Source organism: Lithobates pipiens, unplaced genomic scaffold, assembly GCF_037356315.1.
Source record: "Lithobates pipiens isolate NorthernLeopardFrog02 unplaced genomic scaffold, aLitPip1_a1.2 Scaffold_63, whole genome shotgun sequence".
NCBI classification, from domain to species: Eukaryota; Metazoa; Chordata; class Amphibia; order Anura; family Ranidae; genus Lithobates; species Lithobates pipiens.
The window spans coordinates 1,561,696-1,585,510 of NW_027507885.1; the positions used below are offsets into that span (position 1 = coordinate 1,561,696).

The 23,815-nt window shown below is 48.2% G+C and overlaps 1 protein-coding gene across 1 annotated transcript; it reads left to right on the forward strand.

Moving 5' to 3' along the window:
* The first annotated feature begins 8,288 nt into the window (after positions 1 to 8,288).
* LOC143958905 (T-cell ecto-ADP-ribosyltransferase 1-like) lies at positions 8,289 to 22,241 on the forward strand. Its single transcript, XM_077467888.1, has 3 exons — positions 8,289 to 8,329; positions 17,865 to 17,943; positions 21,483 to 22,241. Exons 2-3 carry the CDS (start codon positions 17,881 to 17,883, stop codon positions 22,239 to 22,241), a joined length of 822 nt encoding a protein of 273 aa, XP_077324014.1. The 5' UTR covers positions 8,289 to 8,329; positions 17,865 to 17,880.
* The last annotated feature ends 1,574 nt before the right edge of the window (positions 22,242 to 23,815 follow it).

The window sequence follows — 23,815 nt, forward strand, 5'->3', positions numbered from 1 at the left end:
GTTAGCCCTCGCTGCCCAAGAAGCTTACACCGCTCTTTTCGAATGAACATTCACCTGAGCCGGAGGTTCCAACTTCTTCACCCTCTATGTCTTCTGAATTATTTTGACAACCCAGGATGCCAAGGTTCTGGTAGAAGCTTCCTTCCCTCTATTTTTGCCCCATGGGATGATGAGTAATCTTTCAGAATTCCTGAAACTTGCTGTGGCTTCCAAGAAGGCCCTGAGGACTTTGGATATGTCCAACTTGTGACAGGAGTTGGATTCTGAGTCCATGCAAACTGGTAATGCCCATGGTTCTGACAGGTTGGCGGTTGAGGTGACCTTAGGTGTAAGACCCTCTGAGAGGACGAAGTTCTACCCTATCTGGGAAAAAGGATATATGTTCATTCCCGATGCCCAGGTAGTAGAGTTCCGAAATCCTCCTGCCAGATGTAATGGCCAACAGAAAAGTTGTTTTTAAAGTTAAGTTCCAAATTGAGACTTCTTCAACTGGTACAAACGGATGCGTGGATAGGACAGTATTAGAGGAAGATCTCACTTTGGGAAGGAACGTTTGGATGGAGGACGCATCTTCAATACTCCCCTGAGGGACGTAACCACTAGAGGGTCTTCTGCCCACTTGGTGTTGGTTGCTGCAGAAATTGCGGACACACCTGTACCTTGAGGGAACTCTGGCTGAGCCCCAAATCGAGACCAGTTTGCAGAAAACTTAGAACATCAGCAGTGGAAGGAGAGATAGGATCAAATCCTTTCCCTGTGGCATAGGATAAGAACTTGTCCCAAATTCTTGCATATATTGTGTTGGTTGTAGGCTTTCTGGCTTTCAACAGGGTTGATATGACCTCTTGGGAACAGCCTAATGATTCAAACCTCCTCCTTTCAACTTCCATACATGAAGATCCAGCTTCTGTGGGTCTTGATGGGCCAGCTTGCCCTGGATCAACAACTGTGGGAAGGGAAGAATTCTGATCGGAGGATCCACACTGAGGTGCATGGCTATTGGAAACCAAGTGAGTGGGCGAGGAGGAAAGGCGTAAGCTGTCTTGAAGGTCCAAGGACAAGATATCGCATCTACTCCCTCCGTTTGTGGATGTGGAAAGCGAGAGAAGAATCTCCTGAGTTTGCAATTCTCCTGCGTAGAAAAGAGATCCATCTGTGGGGTCTGCCATAGATTGGAGATGTGGTTGAACACATGGGGATGGAGAGACCACTCGTTGTCCCCAAACCTCTTCAATAAGACATCTGCCTCCATGTACATATTGTCTGAGAGATACATTGCCCTGAGGTCTACCAGGTTCCTCTCTGCCCAGAGCATTACAGGTTCCAGTCAGAAGTGTCTTGCTGTGGGTGCCCCCTTGTTTCTGAAGGTACGAGACTGCCGCCTTGTTGTCCAAACGTAGAAGTACTCTCTGTCCCTTGACCTGAGATGCAAAAGAGGTTAAGGCTAGAAATGCTGCCCTCATTTCTAGGATGTTGGACACTATCCATCTGGTGGGAAAGGACCATATTCCCTGAATCTGGAATTCTCTGCAATGGGCACCCCACTCCTGGCCATGAGTGGGAACCCAAATGGTGGGACCAGGAGAGATTCACTGGATTCGTCCACCAGTGTAGACTCCTGCTCATTAGCTACTGGCCTGTCCTGCATCCAACGTTCTTTCGGAACGCACCTTCAGTGCTGCTGGAGGCTTTGTAACTGATCACAGGGTGCGCCTGTCCACCGACTCGGTTGATCGACTGACCTTCATAAAGAGGAATCAGTCTTGGATCACCACCAGCTACCAAGCACCTGAAGCTGATGTAACCAAATCATTTTTTTTTTAAATATCACATCCCTTCAAGACTGCCTATGCTGATGCTGAGTGACTGTCCTGTTATGTTGACTGTCTATCCTCTTCCTTGTCTGAGAAAGATGTTGCCGTCTCCCATCTGGAAGTGTCTCGGATGCCAGTGAGACCATGGGACTAGAGGTATGCACGAGGACATCATGCCAATAAGACTCGGACACTGTGAGGCTGATAGATGGGACCTCTGTATGATCTTGGATACCTTCTGAATGATGCCCTCCATCTTCATTTGGGGTAAAGAGACTGTGCCTAGGAGCGTATCGAACATTGCTCCTAAGTAAACCATCTGCTGTGTTGGAATTAATTGGCTCTTCTGATGGTTCACCAGCCACCCGAACTCTCCCTGTGGACTATAAGCTGGCTCGGGTTGTCTGACAGCAAGAGAATATCATCCAGGTAGTGATAAATTCTTAATTCCTTCTCTCTCAGAGGGGCCAAGGCAGATATCAACACTTTTGTGAACACTCGAGGGGAGGTGCACAGCCCGAAGGGCAGAGCTTGAAATTGCAGGTGGACATGACCCTCTGTGGACCTTAAGTACTTTTGGAAGGATAGTAGAATAGGGATGTGGAGGTAAGCATCCTGCAGGTCTATCGATATTAGCCAATCTCCCGGTTGTATGGTTTGGATGATCATTTGGAGCGATTCCATCTTGAAGCTTTCGAGATGGATGTATTGATTTAGCTTTTTCAGATCTATTACAGGTCTCCAGTCGCCTGTTTTTTTTTCTGCACCAGGAAAAGGGTGGAATAAAAACCTGTAAATCGCTCCAATGGGGGGGGCAGGTATTGCTGCCCCTTGACGCTGCAGGGACTCCAAAAATTGGTTTAAGGCCAGTGCTTTCTGTGGAGAGGCTGGTAACTGTGTCTCTTTGAAGGACGTGTGAGGAGGCTGCTGAGAGAAAGTCCAGAAGTGACCGTACTGGATCGTTGATAGGACCCATGGGTCTTGACACTTGGAGGCCCAGATGGGGAAAACGTTTTTTAAACCGGACTCCTACTGGGGGCGTCTCCACCCCTTTGATGTCAAAAAGACTCCTATGGAGCGGTGAGAGACTTGTTCTTTCTGGCCCCCCAAAAAAAGAAGTCTGGGTGCCTCTCCATGATTTCTTGTTGTCCCTAAAGGGGCGAGACTGCCTGAAGTCTCTAGAATTTGATTGCCGGAATCGGGATAAATAGGCATTTGTTCTCCGGACCTTCCTGTCCTGAGGAAGTAAGCCAGATTTGTTCCATGTTACTCGTTGCTTTTGATTGTCGAGTTTCTCACCAAACAAAGATTTTCCATCAAATGGGAATCTTGCACCAATTCTGCTTTGATGCTAGATGGGCTATCCAAGACTTTAGCCATAAGGCCCGCTTTGCCATAACAGAGTGCAGCATCGAATTGGCTGAACACCGGATTGTGTCAATTGCAGCTTCTCCTACGAAATCCACCGCCAACTTAAGCTCCTCCAGAGCTTTGATTATGCCATCTTTAGGAACGTCTTGGTGCAGGGCTGTCTCAACATTTTCCGTCCAAGACCTGATGACATTGGAAACAGATGCCAGCTCAATGGCTGGTCTGCAAGCCGCCCCTGCCCCTAGATAGCTCCTCTTGAGGTCTAGGTCAATACGTCTATCTAGGGGATCCTTGAAGGATGTTGAATCCTCCATTGGCAGTGTTACATTTTTTGCCAGACGCACTACGGCTGCATCAACCACCGGCATTGAGCTCAAGGACCGAGTATCCGAGTCTGCCAGAGGATACAGTTTGGTTGGCTAGAGAGAAAACTTCTTGTCGGTTTTGTGCCACTCATCCTCTATGATCTCCCCGATCTCCCCCATTAATGGGAAGAAGATCTGCTTTCTCTTGAGGAATGGGAAATAGGTTTTTGATTTTCGATTTTTGAGGAGGTTCTTCCGGGTCTTCCCAGGCAATGGCGCTCCTCACTGCTTGCACAAAAGGGTTGAACCAGGGAGAGATTGAAACCAGGTGGTTCAGTATCATCTGATGACTCCTCGGGTGAATCTACCGGTGTAGTTTGTTTAGCTGTTTTCCCTGATGGAGGCAAAAGAGGTCCTAACAGCTGATAGACCCGGTATGTCGGGGGGTCTACATCCAATACTTGTGCAGCTTCTGAAACCGGGTGAGCGGGAATCATGGCCGTCAATTTAGAAAGAGAGTCTCTCATGCTTTGCTTAAGTAGGTCAACCACCTGTTGGCCTTCTATTTCCCGGTTAGCTGCGTAAATCCCTGAGACAGTCTCTGCAGACAAGTTTATCAGGCAGTGGAACCGTGCCACGGGGGCCCACATTTTTTCCTTGACGCCCGCGGTGGAGGCGAATGACGATGTCTATAAGATCCTGATCTTCTGGAAGATTTATGGTGAGAAGAACGTGACCTCCGCTCAGGACTACCGTCATCGCCTTGAGGATGTTCAGGACCGCTTTGAAGGAACAGTTTGTTTGCCAGTGGCACACTCTTTTTTTTTTTTTTTTTTAAATACTCACGTACAGGTGGTCCACATACCTATTGGATACAAGAGGATCTTGACTACGAGACGAATGGCTCATGGTGAATTATGGGCAGGAGGATCAGCTGTAGGAGGCGAAGTAAGAAACAAAAGAAATATATAGTCTATTTGCAAAAATAAATTAAATATTTTGAAATCTTAATTAGACTCGCCTACCCTATTACTGGCAAAAAGATATAGAATTTTAATATTTTTTCCCTATTCCAAGATGGCCGCCGAGGCTTCACCAACACCAACGCACGCACGCACGCACACCAGAACCAGGGATAAAGGCTCTAGAATACACAGTCCGCTCAGGGCTCTTGGATCGCGCCATAGCTGAAGGATGGCGGCGCACTCCGCTCTTCCTACCGCTTGTACATCGCTAATAGCGGCCCAAGAACAGGGACTGCGCACAGGAGAGGCTGAACCCGGCGGACGCTGCCGACTGCAGAGGTATGGACGTACTGCTACTCTTCACCAGCACAAGAGGTATGAGGAAAAAAAAGGAGAATGTTGGGGGAGGGACAATGCCTTTTAATTTATGCTATTCGCTAGTCCTGAAGGCGGAGTAGAGGCGGAGCTCTGTCACAGGTATGCTGCCTTGGAGGCACCAGGAAATAATAATAATAATAAAAAATAAAATTAGTAAAAATTGAACACTACTCCAAAAAAAAAAAGGAAATGGGTAACAAAAAAAAGGGGGTGGGAGGATAAAAACACACACACAAAAAAATAAAAAAATAAAAAAAAGAACCTCCAAAAAGAAATAAAAAACGGAAAAAAAAAATGAAAACACACAAAAATAAATGTAATAAATAAAGAACCCCCCCCCCCCAAAAAAAAGCAAACAGGAAAAAAATGTAAATAATAATAAAAAAAAAAAACCGAAAACAAAATGTAAATAATTAAGATTGCACTTCAAATTACGAGCCCCACCTCATCCGCCATATAAAGCTCTACACACATCATAGATATATATGTATGGAAATGCTAAATATGACACACACTGTAGCTCACCCCCTTTACAGAGCCACCAGCCAATACAGAGAAAAAAAAAAAGAACACAAATAAATAAATAGAAAAAAAAAAAGAAACCAAAAAAAGAAAAAACAAATAATAAAACAGAAAAAAAAAACAAAAAAAAAAATTACACCCGCCACCCCCCCTCCAAAAAAAAGTCAACAAACAAAACAAAACCCGTAAACAATAAAAAAAAAGAAATACTCCCTCTACCAAATAAAAATAGAAAAAAAAAAAAAAGGAAACGTTAAAAAAAGGAAAACAAAAACTGAAAAGAAAAATAATCATAAAACAAAGGAAAATTAATAAAAAATGAACACCACTTAAAATAAAAAAAAAAAAGGAAATGGGGAAAAAAGGAAAAAAATAAAATAAAATACAAAAAAAAAGGAACCTCCCAAAAATAAATAAATAAAAACAAAAAAAATGTTAAGATAAGAAATACCCCTCCCCCAAAAAATTGAAAAGAAAAACTAAAAAAGAAGCAGAAAAAAAATTATTAAAATGCACAAAAAAATACCAACAAATAAATAAATTAATAAAGAACTCTTGCACCCCCCAAAAAATGGAAAAGAAAAAAGCAAGGTCCATAAAGACACGGATGAGCAAGTTTGGGGTAGAGGAACTTGACTGGCCTGCACAGAGTCCTGACCTCAACTCGATAGAATACCTTTGGGATGAATTAGAGCGGAGACTGCGAGCTAGGCCTTCTCGTCCAACATCAGTGCCCGACCTCACAAATGCTCTTCTGGAAGAATGGTGAAACATTCCCACACTCCTAAACCTTGTGGACGGCCTTCCCAGAAGAGGTGAAGCTGTTATATCTGCAAAGGGCCAACTCAATATTGAACCCTCCGGACTAAGACTGGGGGGTCATTAAAGGTCATGTGCGTGTAAAGGCAGACGTCCCAATACTTTTGGGAATATAGTGTATGTGGGGATTGTGTCTAAAAAGATCATTGTTGTCAGGCTGCTGACTTTGGTAAGTGGCGTTGGTCCTGGGACTATGGAGACACCATAAGATGGGAGGTCATCAGCCACAGCTCAAGGAGCCCCTAGCAACCTCTGGAGGAACCTTAGGGTATTACAGCACCCTGGGTGAGAATATATCTGATATATACCATTGTTGGGGGTATGACCTGTGTGCTGAGTGCCCCCTTTAAACATCCACCTATACCAGAACATAGCAGACCAAGCCTGGTCACTGCTCTTTTCTATGGTCAGCCATCACATGGGTTGGTGAGTACCAGTCCCATGGGGAAGACGGCTGACTAGTGGAAGAATCTTGCAGTGAGAAGAGTTAGGCAGGACCTCTATGCTGGTATGGTGTACAAATAGATCGTTGGAGTCAGGCTGCTACCTTTGGTAAGTGGTGTTGGTCCAGGAACTATGGAGTCACCATAACATGGGAGGTCATCAGCCACAGCTCAAGGAACCTCAGGCAGCTTCTGGAGGAACCCTAGGGATCCACAGCCTCCTGGTTGAAAATGGCTGATGTAGATGGCTGTTGGGCTCAGAAATGCATCCTGAGTGCCTCCTTTAAACATCCACCTATACCAGAACATAGGAGGCTGAGCCCGGTCACCACTCCTTTCTGTGGTCAGCCATTACATGGGTTGGTGAGTACCAATACTTTGGGGCAAAGGCTGAATAGTGAAAGAATCTGTCAGTGAGAAGAGTTAGGCAGGACATCTATGTGGGGATTGTGTCCAAAAAAGATCATTGTTGTCAGGCTTCTGACTTTGGTAAGTGGCGATGGTCCTGGAACTATGGAGGTACCATACGATGGAAGGTCATCAGCCACAGCTCAAGGAACCCCTAGCAAATTTTGGAGGAACCCTAGAGATTCACAGCCTTCTGGTTGAGAATGGCTGATGTAAACGGTTGTTGGGGGTCCAACCTGTGTTCTGAGTGGCCCCCTTTATAAGTCCTCCTATACCAGAACTAGAACATCACTCTTTTCTATGGTTAGCTACCACATGGGTTGGGGAGTACCAATATCATGGGGAGAAGGCTGACCGGTGGAAGAATCTGGCAGTGTGAGGAGTTAGTCAGGACATCTATGTGGGAATTGTGTCCAAAAAAGATCATTGTTGTCAGGCTTCTGACTTTGGTAAGTGGTGATGGTCCTGGAACTATGCAGGCACCATAAGATGAGTTGGTGAGTACCAGTACCATGGGGAGAAGGATGACCGGTGGAAGAATCTGGCAGTGTGAGGAGTTAGTCGGGACCTCTATGTGAGGGTGGTGTCATAAAGATCATTGTTGTCAGGCTGCTGGCTTTTGTAAGTGGTGTTAGTTCTGGAACTATGGAGGCACCATAAGATGGAAGGTCATCAGCCAAGGCTCAAGGAACCCTTAGAAAATTCTGGAGGAACCCCAGGGATCCACAACCTTCTGGTTGAGAATGGCTGATATAGACGGTTGTTGGGGGTCCAACCTGTGTTCTGAGTGGCCCCCTTTATACTTCCTCCTATACCAGAACCAGAAGGCCACTCTTTTCCATGGTTAGCCACCACATGGGTTGGGGAGTACCAATATCATGGGGAGAAGAATCTGGCAACGAGACGAGTTAGTCAGGACATCTATGTGGGGATGGTGTCCAAAAAAGATCATTGTTGTCAGGCTGCTGGCTTTGGTAAGTGGAGTTGGTTCTGGATCTGGAACTATGCAGGCACCATAAGATGAATAGGTGAGTACCAGTAATAATGGGGAGAGGGATGACTGGGGGAGGAATCTGGTAGTGAGAAGAGTTTAGGCATGATATCTATGTGGGGATGGTGTTGCTGGTCTGGAGTTTTGTAATATTTCCTGCAAAGTAAAAAGAAAGAAGTAATATCTAAAATATGCAAAGAGGCCTTCGTCCTTGGGGATATGCCAGATATAGTCTTGTGGCAGCTGCAGAGTCGTTCTGTTCTACGCATCGTTCACAGAGGAGAAACACCCAATTGAGGAGAGAGAAGATAAGGTAGAACATTCCATAACACTGATGGTATATTGATGACTAATTCATGAAAGGAATAATCGTCTATATACCTATATTAGATATGGAGGACATTCAGGTCAGCCAATGGATTTACCTTGGTGATTTTGGTGGTTGTGGGAGATTTGGAGTGGACCTTCGGCATAGGTTTCTTCGGCATAGGTAAGTGGGTGGTAGTAGAAGGTCTGTAGCGGTATACAGGGGGTTAAACACTGGCTACACCTTGTTCCCCACTTGGGGTATTTGCCTTTTCCCCGGGGGGGTAATCAGTGTTGTTGGGGATGGGATGTATGGGGTGTGATGGGACATATCTGATCCAGGGTGGTCTCACTACTAGTCCAGAGGCTAAATAACATTCTATTGGATTTTGGATTCTGGTTATTACCCCTGCGAGTGTTGGGAGTGCGGTCGGGCAGATGTTGGCGCCAAGTTGTACAGTCCCTCCCACCTCCCTGCCTGTAAGCAGGTGTCTCCAAAATGGTTCTGAAAATTGGAATTTTTTTTTTTTTCTCTCTGTTTCGGTTCTCAAGCCAAACATCTTGTCCAAGTGCAAATTGTTACAATGTCTCGATGTTGCACTGTTGATGCGTCCCTTAGCTGAGGGTAACCGAGCAGGAATGGGCAACATTTTCCCGCTCTTTTTAGCAAGGTCACCGCCCCCTGCAGATCATACCATATGAATAGGGCTCACTAAGTGCCCCAGGTGTTGATTGGGGGAAATACTGTCAAAATGGAGCTATTACTCTGCCATAGTAATTACCCCCAAGGGGGAAGGAGGGGGGGTGATGGGACCCCAGTCGGGGTTTTGGTGGGGAGGGGTGTGGAGCTTGTAGACCCTCATGAATTTTATTGCCTTTGTGAATTATCTCCAGATCATGGACTACTCGCAGCCTTGTGGATTTACTGCCTATTAGACTTTTGCCTTGAAAGGATTTTTCATGAACTTGCCACATTTAGAAGTTTCTGTCCCAAACCCCTGAAGCACGTGCCCCACGCTACAGGACCTACAGAAGAAGGTCAGGGGTAGACAAGGTGATTCCAGCTTTCTCACTTAGACTCTGTCCTGACCCCCGGGGCACGTGCCCCACACTACAGGACCTACAGAAGAAGGTCAGGGGTAGACAAGGTGATTCCAGCTTTCTCACTTAGACTCTGTCCTGACCCCCGGGGCACGTGCCCCACACTACAGGACCTACAGAAGAAGGTCAGGGGTAGACAAGGTGATTCCAGCTTTCTCACTTAGACTCTGTCCTGACCCCCGGGGCACGTGCCCCACGCTACAGGACCTACAGAAGAAGGTCAGGGGTATACAAAGGGGATTCCAGCTATTCTTCTCACTTAGACTCTGTCCTGACCCCCGGGGCACGTGCCCCACGCTACAGGACCTACAGAAGAAGGTCAGGGGTATACAAAGGGGATTCCAGCTAGTCTTCTCACTTAGACTCTGTCCTGACCACCGGGGCACATGCCCCACACGAAAGGACCTACAGAAGAAGGTCAGGGGTATACAAAGGGGATTCCAGCTAGTCTTCTCACTTAGACTCTGTCCTGACCCCCGGGGCACATGCCCCACATTACGGGACCTACAGAAGAAGGTCAGGGGTATACAAAGGGGATTCCAGCTAGTCTTCTCACTTAGACTCTGTCCTGACCCCCGGGGCACATGCCCCACATTACGGGACCTGCAGAAGAAGGTCAGGGGTAGACAAGGGGACTCTAGCCAGAAATTACAGCAACTCGCGGTGCTCTACTATAGAGGAGCCACCGGGAATCCAAATTCAAGGAGTACTCGATGGTTTTGGTTATGTTTTATGTGAAGCTTTTGTGTGTTTTGTATGTTTTTAGATATGTATACATGTGAAATGTGGTAGTAGAAGGTCTGTAGTGGTATACAGGGCGTTAAGCACTGGCTATACCTTGTTCCCCACTTGGGGTATTTGCCTTTTCCCCTGGGGGTAATCAGTGTTGTTGGGGATGGGATGTATGGGGTGTGATGGGACATATCTGCAGGGGTGAGCTGATCCAGGGTGGTCTCACTACTAGTCCGGAGGCTAAATAACATTCTGTTGGATTTTGGATTAGTCCGTCAGGTGTGGGTGCGTGTGGGCAGGTCCGCCTGTTCGGAAAGTCCGGCGGGTTGCCCGCCGGATAGTCTGATCGTGTGTACGCAGCATAAGTGATACAATGTATAGACGTGGTTGTTTTTCTGAGTGGAATGTCTTTATTACGATCATCAAAGGTTAATCGTATCAATATCAGGTTAATTAGGCACCCGCTCCTTCCGTGGATTCACAGCTGAGCACAACCACCTTCCAATACATTGCTGTAAAGTCTTTGCATATAAATATATCTCTCATACACGCTGTGCTTATCCCATGAATGGCAGTTTATAAAGTTCATACTCTTCAATCACGCTAAGTGATGCAATATTTAAACGTAGCAGTTTTTATATATATTTTTTGTTTTTATGCGTTTATGCGTTTTTATGCGCCTCAGTAATTGGTTGTGAGGTGTATCATGGTTTTTATGCGTTTATGTGTTTTTATGCGTCTCAGTAATTGGTTGTGAGGTTTATCATGGTTCTTCTCATCGGTGTTGGTACAGTATGTTAGACTCTGATACACACAAGAATTGGTTTTAATCATTTGGCTAAGTAATTTTTGTAATATTGTGGCTTTTTGATACATAATAAAATATACAGCCATAGTAGCCGTCTTTTCTTTTCAGGGCGGATTTTTTTCTTTGTCTCCCTGAAAGGATATTTTTTTGTATGCTCTTCGGCCCCCCCCATGTGCCCCTTCCCATTGGCTTTCCGGGCCCCCCATTTGCTCCTTCCTCCCACAGCACTTCCGGCTTCTCCTCCTCCCCTCTCCCGCCAGTTGCTGCTGCAGGCACACAGGGCAGTGTTTCAGGATTGAGAGAGAAGGGGGAAGGAGTTGGTGAATATGTCATTTCCTGGCCCCTTCCTTCCTGAATGAAGACAGTGAGTGATCAGCACCAATCACTCCTGTGTCTATTCATCACTGAAGCATAGGAAACTGTGTTTTTATCGGCATGCATGCACACGGGTGGCCAAAGGTGGGTGGGTGCTTTTATGTTTTATTATTATTTATTATGTATTTATTAAAGTTTATTGTATTTTTTAAAATGTTTTTTATTTAACTGTATTGCTATCACAAGGTACTAACAAGCCCCACCCATGTGATAACATTGGGCAGGTGACAGATTCTCTTTATGAAGACAGGTCAGGCTAGGGGTCAATGTGGGAGGTTGGGCTAGGGGTCGGTGCAGGAGGTCAGGCTAGGGGTCAGTGTGGGAGTTCAGGCTCGGGGTCGGTGCGGGAGGTCAGCCTAGGGGTCAGTGTGGGAGGTCAGGCTGGGGGCCAGTGTGGCAGGTCAGGCTGGGGGCCAGTGTGGGAGGTCAGGCTGGGGGTCAGTGCGGGAGGTCAGGCTGGGGGTCAGTGCGGGAGGTCAGGCTGGGGGTCAGTGCAGGAGGTCAGGCTAGGGGTCAGTGCAGGAGATCAGGTTGGGGGTCAGTGCAGGAGGTCATGTTGGGGGTCAGTGCAGGAGGTCAGGCTAGGGGTCAGTGCAGGAGATCAGGTTGGGGGTCAGTGCAGGAGGTCATGTTGGGGGTCAGTGCGGGAGGTCAGGCTGGGGATCAGTGCGGGAGGTCAGGCTGGGGGTCAGTGTGGGAGGTCGTGCAGGAGGTCAGGTTGGGGGTCAGTGCAGGAGGTCAGGCTGCGGGTCAGTGCGGGAGGTCAGGCTGGGGTCAGTGCGGGAGGTCAGGCTGGGGGTCAGTGTGGGAGGTCGTGCAGGAGGTCAGGTTGGGGGTCAGTGCAGGAGGCCAGGCTGGGGGTCAGTGCGGGAGGTCATGCTGGGGGTCAATGCGAGAGGTCATGCTGGGGGTCAGTGCGAGAGGTCAGGCCGGGGGTCAGTGCAGGAGGTCAGGCTGCGGGTCAGTGCGGGAGGTCAGGCTGGGATCAGTGTGGGAGGTCAGGCTGGGGGTCAGTGTGGGAGGTCAGGCTGGGGGTCAGTGTGAGAGGTCATGCTGGGGGTCAGTGCAGGAGGTTAGGCTGGGGGTCAGTGCGGGAGGTCAGGCTGGGGGTCAGTGCGGGAGGTCAGGCTTGGGGTCAGTGCAGGAGGTCATGCTGGGGGTCAGTGTGGGAGGTCAGGCTAGGGGTCAGTGTGGGAGGTCCGGTTGGGGGTCAGTGCGGAAGGTCAGGATTAGAGGTCAGTGTGGGAGGTCAGGTTAGGGGTCAGTGCGGGAGGTCAGGCTGGGGGTCAGTGTGGGAGATCAGGCTAGGGTCAGTGCGGGAGGTCAGGCTGGGGGTCAGTGCGGGAGGTCAGGATTAGGGGTCAGTGTGGGAGATCAGGCTGGGGGTCAGTGTGGGAGGTCAGGATTAGGGGTCAGTGCTTGGAGGTCAGGCTATGGGTCAGTGCAGGAGGTCAGGCTGAGGATCAGTGTGGGAAGTCAGGCTGGGGGTCAGTGCTGGAGGTCAGGCTGAGGGTCAGTGCGGGAGGTCAGGCTGGGGGTCAGTGCGGGAGGTCAGGCTGGGGGTCAGTGTGGGAGGTCAGGCTGGGGGTCAGTGAGGGAGGTCAGGCTGAGGATCAGTGTGGGAAGTCAGGCTGGGGGTCAGTGCTGGAGGTCAGGCTGAGGGTCAGTGTGGGAGGTCAGGCTAGGGGTCATTGTGGGAGGTGAGGCTAGGGGTCAGTGTGGGAGGTCAGGCTGAGGATCAGTGTGGGAAGTCAGGTTGGGGGTCAGTGCGGGAGGTCAGGCTGGGGGTCAGTGCGGGAGGTCAGGCTAGGGGTCTCTGTGGAGGGGTGGATTGCTCCAACAGCTTCCACTGCTGATTTGTTTACTGATGAGAAGTTTGAATACAGCTGACCTGTGTTTCTATTGTGATTGGACAGTTTACCCCTCTCTGAATCCAAGGGTGGGGGGTTAGGAGTGTCTCTGAGTTGTATATCTGTGGTAACATGTGCTTGAATAGAGAGAGTCTGCTGTTTTTCACCCTACATTGAGTTACGACTGATGACTGGGTGGGCTAAAGTGTCTTGTATAGCGCTGGTTCTGGACAAAGGAAGCATTTACGGCGGACTTAGTCCTGTTCAGGACAAGGGTTCCTCACAACTGATCGGCAGCGGTGGGATCGTGCTTCCTGGCTATGAAGACGTCCAAACCTCCACTGGGATCCAAGATCAGGTTAGCAGACTTAGGTCACCCCAGCGGAGATCTGGACCTGGCATCAGAGTTCCCGGGGCTGCTGCGGATCGTCCTTTCAGCATACACCAGGACTGTGTCTGAGGATGAATACCTGGAGCTCAGGCAGCAGATTCGGGTGGAGCTCTGGATCGGAGCCCTCCAGCTCGCTGGTATAAAACAGGGCAAGTTCTTTCCAACCCAAGAGCAACGGGCCAGTGACCAACGGGCATTGCGGATGGCATTCCTGGGAGAGCGGCCCCGGGAGCAATGGGTGACTGAGTTGGACAGGCTGGTCCAGCAGGAGATAGAGCTGGACAATCATTGTCGGGCTCTGCAATGGCACGCAGAGCAGGGATATGTAGGGGAGACAACAGAATGCTCTCCGGAGGGATATGACTTTGGAGGCCCTGGATTGCTGTGGGAGAGCCTTGCAGAGCGTTTTGTGTTTGGCGATGAAGGGGAACCTACCCTTGAGGACCTGCGAGAATATAGAGAGGCTATGCTCGGTCTTGCAGGGGTCTCAGAGCTTAAATCTGATCTGGACCATTTGTTAAGGAAGGAACAGCATTTGGAAAGGGCATACAGGAAACTTCTAGAACACGCTCAGCAGCATGCCAGAGAATCGGCAGCGGAGACTCCGGAGATTGTCGCCTCCAAAGCTGAAGTTCTGACAACAGGGCAGAGCTCTGCTAACCTCTGCCCAGCACCAACAGTGGCTTCGGCCTTCTTGGGAGAAGAGGCAGTCGGCCTTTCTCCCACAACACTGACAGAGACTTGGGATTTTCTGCCAGCAACATCTGTGGAGTTACAACAATCTACTGCAGCCGAAGCGCTGACAATTGGACAGAGGGTCCAAGACCTCTGCCCCACACCTGCGGCGGTTCCAGAGGCCCAGGGTGAGAAGGAGATGGTCACTTCCCAGCAGCAGATTAAGATCCAGGGGGAGAAGGGAGAGGAGGTGTTCGTCCTCCCTTCCCAACAGTTGGCCAGGGTGGAGGAAGCCATCTTTCCTCCCCAGCAAAGATCCATGCACCTTGGAGACAGTACCAGAGACATGTCATCCCAGCAGCCAGATGAGAGTAAGGGAGATGGAGCAGCCAGAGGAGAGTAAGGGAGATGGAGCAGCCAGATGAGAGTAAGGGAGATGGAGCAGCCAGAGGAGAGTAAGGGCGATGGAGCAGCCAGAGGAGAGTAAGGGAGATGGAGCAGCCAGATGAGAGTAAGGGAGATGGAGCAGCCAGAGGAGAGTAAGGGAGATGGAGCAGCCAGATGAGAGTAAGGGAGATGGAGCAGCCAGAGGAGAGTAAGGGAGATGGAGCAGCCAGATGAGAGTAAGGGAGATGGAGCAGCCAGAGGAGAGTAAGGGAGATGGAGCAGCCAGATGAGAGTAAGGGAGATGGAGCAGCCAGAGGAGAGTAAGGGAGATGGAGCAGCCAGATGAGAGTAAGGGAGATGGAGCAGCCAGAGGAGAGTAAGGGAGATGGAGCAGCCAGATGAGAGTAAGGGAGAGGGAGCAGCCAGATGAGAGTAAGGGAGATGGAGCAGCCAGAGGAGAGTAAGGGAGATGGAGCAGCCAGATGAGGGTATGGGAGATGGAGCAACCAGATGAGAGTAAGGGAGATGGAGCAGCCAGATGAGAGTAAGGGAGATGGAGCAGCCAGATGAGAGTAAGGGAGATGGAGCAGCCAGATGAGAGTATGGGAGATGGAGCAGCCAGATGAGAGTAAGGGAGATGGAGCAGCCAGATGAGAGTAAGGGAGATGGAGCAGCCAGATGAGAGTAAGGGAGATGGAGCAGCCAGATGAGAGTAAGGGAGAGGGAGCAGCCGGCTCCCCTTCCCAGTGTCAGGGATGAGATTGGAGACTGAGTTGATGAGGTCGGCCTCTCTTATATCTCTTGTCCTGGCTCTGCTGAAGGTGAAGCAGAGGAAGCCGAAGGACAAGACTTACACCAGTGCCTGAAGAGGATGGTTCTGAATGGACTGCTTCCCAGGATTCAGCAGTCCGGAGTAAGCTGCAGTGTACAGAGCAGGAACAAAAGGCAGCCAGGCAGGTAACCGGGGGATTAACTAAAGCCAGGGACATAGACAGGAGCTGGGTCTCAGGAATAGCCAGGTTTGTCAGCAGGCGGGCTGCGAGGTACCAAAACATAGACAGAGCCAAAGTCAGGAGCGGAGCCGGGTCAGGAATGGGTAGCAGTACAGGAATGGAACACAGAGCCAAGGTCAAGAGCAAGCCGGGTCATAAACTGGCAGAGCACACAGGATCAGAACAGGATACAGGGACACAGCTGAAGATCAGTCAGCAAGGCATAAGAGACAAGACTCCCTTTAAATAGGCCATCTGGCATCAAGGGGAATTCAGGCCCATGTGCGCGCCTGTGAACGTGGGCATGCGCGTGACTGTTCACCGTTCTATGGCAAAGACTAGGTGCTTGCGCACGTTTATGCGCAAAATGTCTCACAGGAATTCCCTGACACCCAGCAGCAGATGGCACCCCAGAGGGATGCCACCAACCCAGCAGGAGAGCTGGCATCAGGGCCAGACATAACTAAGCTCTGCCCAGCACCAGTAACCTCTTCTTTGTTCTACGGACAGGAGATGGTGAATCTTCTTTCCCCAGACACCAGTTATAGAGATTGAGGATTTCATAGACTGTTCTGCTGAGCAACAGCGACTTGGTGAGCCTCCAGCAGAAGAGCTGGTACCAGGGCCAAACTTCACTGAGTTCTACCCAGCACCAACAGTAGTATCTGTGGAGTTACAAGAGACTTCTCCAGCTGAAGTGCTGACCACCGGACAGAGGGTCCAAGACCTCTGCCCCCCACCTGCGGCTGTTCCGGGGGCCCATGGTGAGAAGGTGACGGTCACTCCCCAACAGTTAGCCGGATTGGATGATTTGGGGTCCTGAAGTGCTAACGGGGTAGAATGCTGCTGGCCTCTACACACAACTGCAGCTTGAGCTGATATAGATGGATGGGACTGTGGTCTCCACTCACAGCAAACGGGTAGAATGCTGCTGTCCTCTGCCCTCAACTAACAGAAGAGGGAGTTCCTGTGGTAGTGGATGGGACTTCAGTCTCCACTGACACAACCCCAAAAATGTGTGTGGCACTGAGACAGGAGGATGTCAGCCATGCTTTGCATGCACTGGGGGATTTTCACCTACCAAAAGTGGATGGGACTTCCGCCTCCACTTGCATACCCCAGGGATGGTGGGCAGTCGGCCCAGATCCTCAACAGCATGATAAAGTGAGCCGAGTCACCCTGTCTTCTCTCCAGCGGTCGAAAGGACTCCCAGGAGAAGGGCCAGTCCACACCTCTCCCCAGTAGCGGGTAGAGGTTGGTTGGGTGAGTAATGTTATGTTTGGGACAATTTATTTGGGGTACTGTGTGGATACTGGCATTGGGGGACAGGAACTACTGACTAACTCTGGATTCAACCTGTCTGAGGTCTCCTCCTGTGTTAGTCTCCTGCCGAAAGAGGAGATGTGTGACAGGAGTCACTTTGGGTGGGGGGATTGAGGAACTCAGCTTACCTTAGAGAGCTCTGGAGACTCCGTGTCCAGCTCCCCCGGCCCCTCCTATGTGTAAATCACCCTGTGTCTATTAGGGGCACAGGGTGACTGAGAACCCCACTATGATCTGTGCTAGTCGGACTCACTGTAGAGCCACACTGGAATGTTGTATATATGTATATATTGTGTGTTGTCTCATGCTGTTGGACTCTTTGCTGGGATCGTTTGGGGTGTGGTTGTATTCCATTGTTTTATTGTGTCTGTCTACCTCAGAAGAAAAGTATTATAGGATGTGTATCTCTGTGGAGTGGGGGGGGGGGGGATTCCTCCAACAGCTCCCCCTGCGGGCAAGGGTTCGTCACACTGCACATGGCCAATCATCAGAAGTCCTTCATTAGGGTTGAGTGAATGTCACAAGCATTGAATTTTGCCCATATTTTTTGCTTATGTTGACTTCCTATGATTGTCAGTTCCATCTAGTGGTCATAATATACATATTTTCCTCAAATATCTCAATCAGGCAAATACTACATTATGGCCATTAGATGGAGCGGATGATCATAGGAAATCAACATAAGCAAAATATGTTCAGAATTTGAGGGGGCTGGGTGAACTCTTGTGACATTCATCCAGCAAATTTTTTTTATACACAGACCTCTAATGAAGGACCTTTGATGATTGGCTATGTGCAGTAATCAGAATGTTCCTCTGTCAATGTTTGCTGCAAATTGGAAGAAAAAAGAAACAACTTTCCACCATCAACAACCCTAAAATGACCACTTCACGTGTTTCTCCTTATAGATCATCACCAACCAGGATGAGTAGTCTCTGGATAATTCTAACCATCTTCTGCCTGTTCATCCTGAAGGTGAAGGCGGAGGTATGTATTATGGGATGTCTCCATTACCTGGGGTATTTATTATTCTCACCTTCTTAAAGGGATTGTGCTCTCTGAGTCTCTCCAATCTTTTAGACTTGGCATAGCATTGGTATGGACATGATTGTCCTCATAAAAAAACGGTGTGTGGTTTGCTTGGGCACAGTCGTTACACCAACCCCAGATCTCAAATCAACCCCAGACCTTTGTCTAATCCTTTTAAATCCTATTCTAAATCCTAAATATCAGTGCAAACTGTTATCTATTATTCATAACACTAGCCCTACATAACCTCCAAACCCTGACCCTCAAGGTAACCTCAACCTTTACTCTAAACCACAATTTAACTGGAATCCCAGAAAATAAACCCAACACCTAATCTTTCATCTTCTCAATCCTAATCTTTACTTTTTAAATACCTAAATCTAACTCTACACATCCCATAAAACCTGAACGTACGATCTAACAAGACCAAACCCAACCCAAAACCAACCAAACCAAACCAAACCCAAACCAAAACCAAAACCAACAAACACAACCTAACCAAAAACCGACAAACCCAACCCAACACCGACAAACCAAACCCAACCAAACCCAAAACCGACAAACCCAACCCAGACCAAAACCATCCAAACCAAAACCAACCCAACCCAAAACCGAAAAACCCAACCTAACCCACAACCGAAAAACCCAACAGCGAAACCCCCCCCCCCCCAAACCGACAAACAAAACTCAGCCCAAAGCCATACAAACCAAACCCAACCCAGACCAAAACCATCCAAACCAAACCCAACCCAACCCAAAACCGAAAAACCCAACCTAACCCACAACCAACAAACCCAACAGCGACAAACCAAACCCAAAACCGACAAACAAAACTCACCCCAAAGCCATACAAACCATACCCAACCCAAAGCCAACCAAACCAAACCCAACCCAACCCAAAATCAATCAAAACCCAACCCAACCCAAAACCAACAAACCAAACCCAACACAATCCAAAACTGACAAACTCAACCCAAAACCAATCAAACCCAACCCAAAACCAACCAAACCCAACCCAACCCAAAACCAACCAAACCCAAGTTACTCTAACCCGAAATCTGGTAAATGCCTGAAAAAAATAAAATAAGGAAGCCAACACCCTCTGCTGATGGATAAGATTTAGAAAGTTTATTTAGAAGAGAAGAGCTAGAGAGTTACAAAGTAGTAAAGAATAACGCAAAGAGAGTTAAGCATGACCTTAGAAGTCTGACATAGTTGATTGTCAAAAACCATCTTTACAGAAGCACAAGCCTTTTAGGACAGTTGTCACATTATATCTCCCTGAAGTATGAACTCATTAAGAATCTGCATAAACCGAATAACAAGAAACATTCATTTCTGTTATTTTGGAACACCTCATCAGCAACCGCTCTAGAATGTTAGGCGACTCTGCCCCTCCACAAACTGCACAGGACCTTCCATGGTCATTATAACATCACATTCCAAAGCCTACTATCTTCTTGGAAAGCAAAAGACATTCTAGCAAGTGGATATGTTATTATATGGAGACCCTATCATAAGCACCTAATATTGGCATATATCCATCAGTAATGTATAAAATAATAATTTTTTTAACTCCTACCTCAAAAAAGTTGAAGTAACCTCAAATCCTATACCTCAGTGGTTACCAACTTCAGATCCAAGTACCCAGGCCATGTTTTCAGGAGTTCCTTCAACTTGAACATTTGCTTTAAATCAATGCCATCGGCTTGGTATTTATGAGAGGTATTTTATCTAAGGGGCGATTCCCAAAACAAGGACTGTTGTACATCAGGACTGTGTTTGGAAACCGCTGCTACACATAATCCTATCCCCTGTGTGTTATTGGGGTGATTATACTCATGTGGTAGGTGTTGTTTTATTGGGTTGCGCCAGTCCAAACTATATTCTAGGGTGTGGCAGTCCACTTTTATTAAATAAAATGGAAAGTTCACATAGACATCAGTTGCCCACGTAGGGGTTCTTCCACATCAATGTGAACATACAGATCCACCTGGCCCCCTTGTTGGCAACACAACTGTTATTCTTACCAGACCCTCTGACTGTACACCCCATAGGAGCCCACCTGACTCCTGGAATGAGACCTCCTGTCTCATAGCTTCTGGCTTTGGCACTTCTGACCCCTCGGTGAGACCTCCTGTCTCCTGGCTAGGGCACCTCTGACCCCTGGGGAAAACCTGTCTCTGAGCTGCTTGCTTGGGCACCTCTGACCCTTGGGTGAGACCTCCTGTCTCCTGGCTAGGGCATTTCTAACCCACTTTTTTTCTCCTGACTGCTAGTTGGGTCACTTCTGACCCCTGGGTGAGACCTCCTGTCTCTTGAATCCTGGCTGGGGCATCTCTGACCCCTGGGTGAGAAATTCCAGATTTTGACTCCTGGCTGGGGCACCTATGATCCCTGGGTTGAAGCTCCTGTCTCTTGGCTGGGGCACCTCTGACCCTTGGGTGAGACCTTTGAGAAGATCAGGTTGTTCTAAAAAAAAATAGAGTTGTTCTTTACTTGTTTTTGACTTGTTTTTCAGAAATTAATGTTTGATGCAATATGGGAGTAGTTATGGCATCCGCCCCCCATCCGCCCCATGGGTCACATCGACCTGATCACTTGTGTAACCAAGTATTACCTTATATGGAAATCGTATGATAACTGTTATCTTGCTGACCTGTCTTTATTTGTGTATAAATACGGCTGAATAAAGCCCCAAATTTTTGGCACGGGCATCATTTTTGCTCAAGAGCTGATATACAGAGAATGGTTTCTGTGTCTTATTTCTAAGATAAGAGCATAATAATTAGGAAACAGCAATATAAACTCATTAATGTGACCCATTGATAGTCACACTTAACACCTTCTTCCTCCTAAATTGGGAGCGGTCTCCAAACAGGGAGCCCTAAGCTATCCTCAAACCTGAGTGTATAATGACCCTGCACACCTGTGTATTTAGATAGGTAAAATCCAGACACAGGATTGAAGGTTCCGATCCAGAACTACAGAATGCAGATAAAACCAAAAACACAGCTTTCTCCCCTCCCCTTTTTTCTCCCCTCAGAAACGATAGTCCGGCACGTCATATTAGTCCTCAATGTGAATGTTGCCTCCGATTATCCTCCATTGTCACAGTGACAATGTCTCGCTCTGTCACACCTGTCAAACCTAACTTTATAGCTGGCCCTACATAGCCCCTAGGCTCCAACCTGCAACCCAACCCAAGCATAGTCAACGTTACTCACCTTAACCACCCTACATCTCATAACACAAATCCAAATCCACATTTCCCCTAATACTAAACCCTAACATACTCTAAAACATAAACCTAACTAAAACCCCCAACCTAAGCCTAACCCTTCAGTCCTATTAACCCAAACTCTACATTTTAACCTGAACCCTTCACCTACCCTGTAAAGCTTAACCCCTAGCCATAAGCATTGAAAAGAGACAACGCTGCATTTGTTGGAGGACTCAGAAAGATATAATTGCTAAAAGGCTTTTTTGCTCATCAGAAGGAAGAAGTCCTTGAAGAGTTGGGCCTTGCGGAAATGGCTTTCGATGACCAATACTTGGGCTGCCGCCAAGCTATGGAGGACCAGATTAAAACACAAGGCATTTTCGAGGCTGAAATGTCCGCCAACAAGAATTTCTGGAGAGCCTGGAAGGAAGCGGAGCAGATATGGGGTCAGAAAATGAAGGATTCGGTTGACCTTCATCTCCCTGAAGGTTTCAGCGACCTCCATGCAGTCGCTATAGTGGCCTACACGGGTTTTATTCGAAAAAGGTTTAACAAGGCGGTGAAGTCCGCGGGGCAATCGTACAGAGCTTATATGGACGATTTCCACTTTAAATTCCTGCACTATTATCTGACGGTAGCTCTGCAGCTCTTATACAAAGACTGCAAGGGGGAACGTCATACTATGTATCAAGGCTACGAAGATCTCCTGTACTGGTTGCCCAGTGGAACCACCAGGGTCAAGTTTGGTCACTTTCTCCATACGTCTTCCAGTCACTCTGTAGCCTCCCAGGCGGGGAACACCTCGTTCTTTACTGTGCTGGGCTGCTCTGGGGTCCCCGTAGACAGGTTCTCCGAGTATCCGGATGAAGAGGAGGTGGTGTTCCCAGGTTATGAAATTTTTACCGTCATGCAAACTCAGGGAGAACTTAATGAGTTCTATCTGGACAGCACAGGAAGGTGGTGCAGTAACTTCAACTGTGCACTTATTCAAGGTAGGTATCTTTGTCTCCACTACATACAACCCCAAATCTAGTATTATGCTCATATTGTACCCAAGCCAATTAGAAACATTTGAAGTTCAAGATTTCTAGAACTAGTGTCCACTCCTGGTCCATCCCTTTTATTCATTGGGTTGCAGTTCTTTTACGATCATTGAGGCTCAGCATGAGGGCGTTACCTTGGGTGGTCTGCATGCAAACAAAGCCTAGGAATGCCCAGCAAGGATTGGCTGTCCCTTGCCAGCATGTCCTTAAGACTTTAGTGGGGCTGGACTGTAGCTAGTGGGAGTAGAAAATGTCCTGGCATAAGTGGGAGCAAACAATGCCTCATCATTAATGTCATTGGGAGTAATTGTGTTCCATTGTTGGTGACAGTGGTAGTTATAGTGCCCCATCACTGGTATCAGTGGGCTAAATATTGCCCCTATCATTTGTGTCAGTGGGAGGAATAGTGCCCCATCATTGGTATCAGTGGGAGGAATTGTGCCCGTTAATTGGTGTCAATGGAAGGAATAGTGCCTCATCATTGGTGTCCATGGGGGAAATAAGGCCCCATCATTGGTGTCATTGGAAATAATTGTGCCCCATTGTTGGAGTCAGTGGAAGCAATAGTGTGCCAAAGGCCAAATAAAAAAAGTAAATGGCTGCATCCAACCCCGAGGTTGTATTTGGAGACCATTGGTGTACTTAGCACAGAGATGGTGGGAACCCCTCATAATGGGCACAGTGGGTGTACAGACCCGGGAACTCAGCACAGAGATGGTGGGAACCCCTCATAATGGGCACAGCGGGTGTACAGACCCAGGAGCTCAGCACAGGGATGGTGAGAACCCCTCATAATGGTCACAGCGGGTGTACAGACCCGGGAGCTCAGCACAGGGTTGGTGGGAACCCCTCATAATGGGCACAGCGGGTGTACAGACCCGGGAGCTCAGCACAGGGATGGTGGGAACCCCTCATAATGGGCACAGCGGGTGTACAGACCCAGGAGCTCAGCACAGGGATGGTAGGAACCCCTCATAATGGGCACAGCGGGTGTACAGACCCGGGAACTCAGCACATGGATGGTGGGAACCCCTCATAATGGGCACAGCGGGTGTACAGACCCGGGAACTCAGCACAGGGATGGTGTGAACCCCTCATAATGGGCACAGCGGGGGGTGTACAGACCCGGGAACTCAGCACAGGGATGGTGAGAACCCCTCATAATGGGCACAGCGGGTGTACAGACCCCGGAACTCAGCCAAGGGATGGTAGGAACCCCTCAAATTAACCAACCCCTTTTAAATATTTTAATTTCTATTTGTTAAACACTAGGTGAGCGCTCCAAAATTTCAATGGATGATTGTATCAGCGCAGGTAAGTGTTGATTTATCCTTTTAGTATGGTGGTTTAACAAGCACCAACAGTTTTTGGTGCAGGTTTATTTTTCTTATTGGAGTTGAGTTGTGTTTTAGGAATAGAGTTTGGATTAGGTTGGCTTAAGGTTCAAATTAGGTTGATATGTATGGTTAGTGTCAAGGTTAGGTTGGTTTTGAGGTATGGGATATGTTTGGTTAAAATTGGGATTAGGGCTTAGTTTAGTTTGGATTGGGATTGTGGTTAGGTT

What these genes read in the sequence shown, in the direction of transcription:
- LOC143958905 (XM_077467888.1), top strand. Translation starts at nt 17,881, where the DNA reads ATGAGTAGTCTCTGGATAATTCTAACCATCTTCTGCCTGTTCATCCTG. An exon ending in TCCTGAAGGTGAAGGCGGAG is followed by an intron (nt 17,944 to 21,482) that starts GTATGTATTATG and finishes TTTGCTCATCAG; the next exon opens with AAGGAAGAAGTCCTTGAAGA.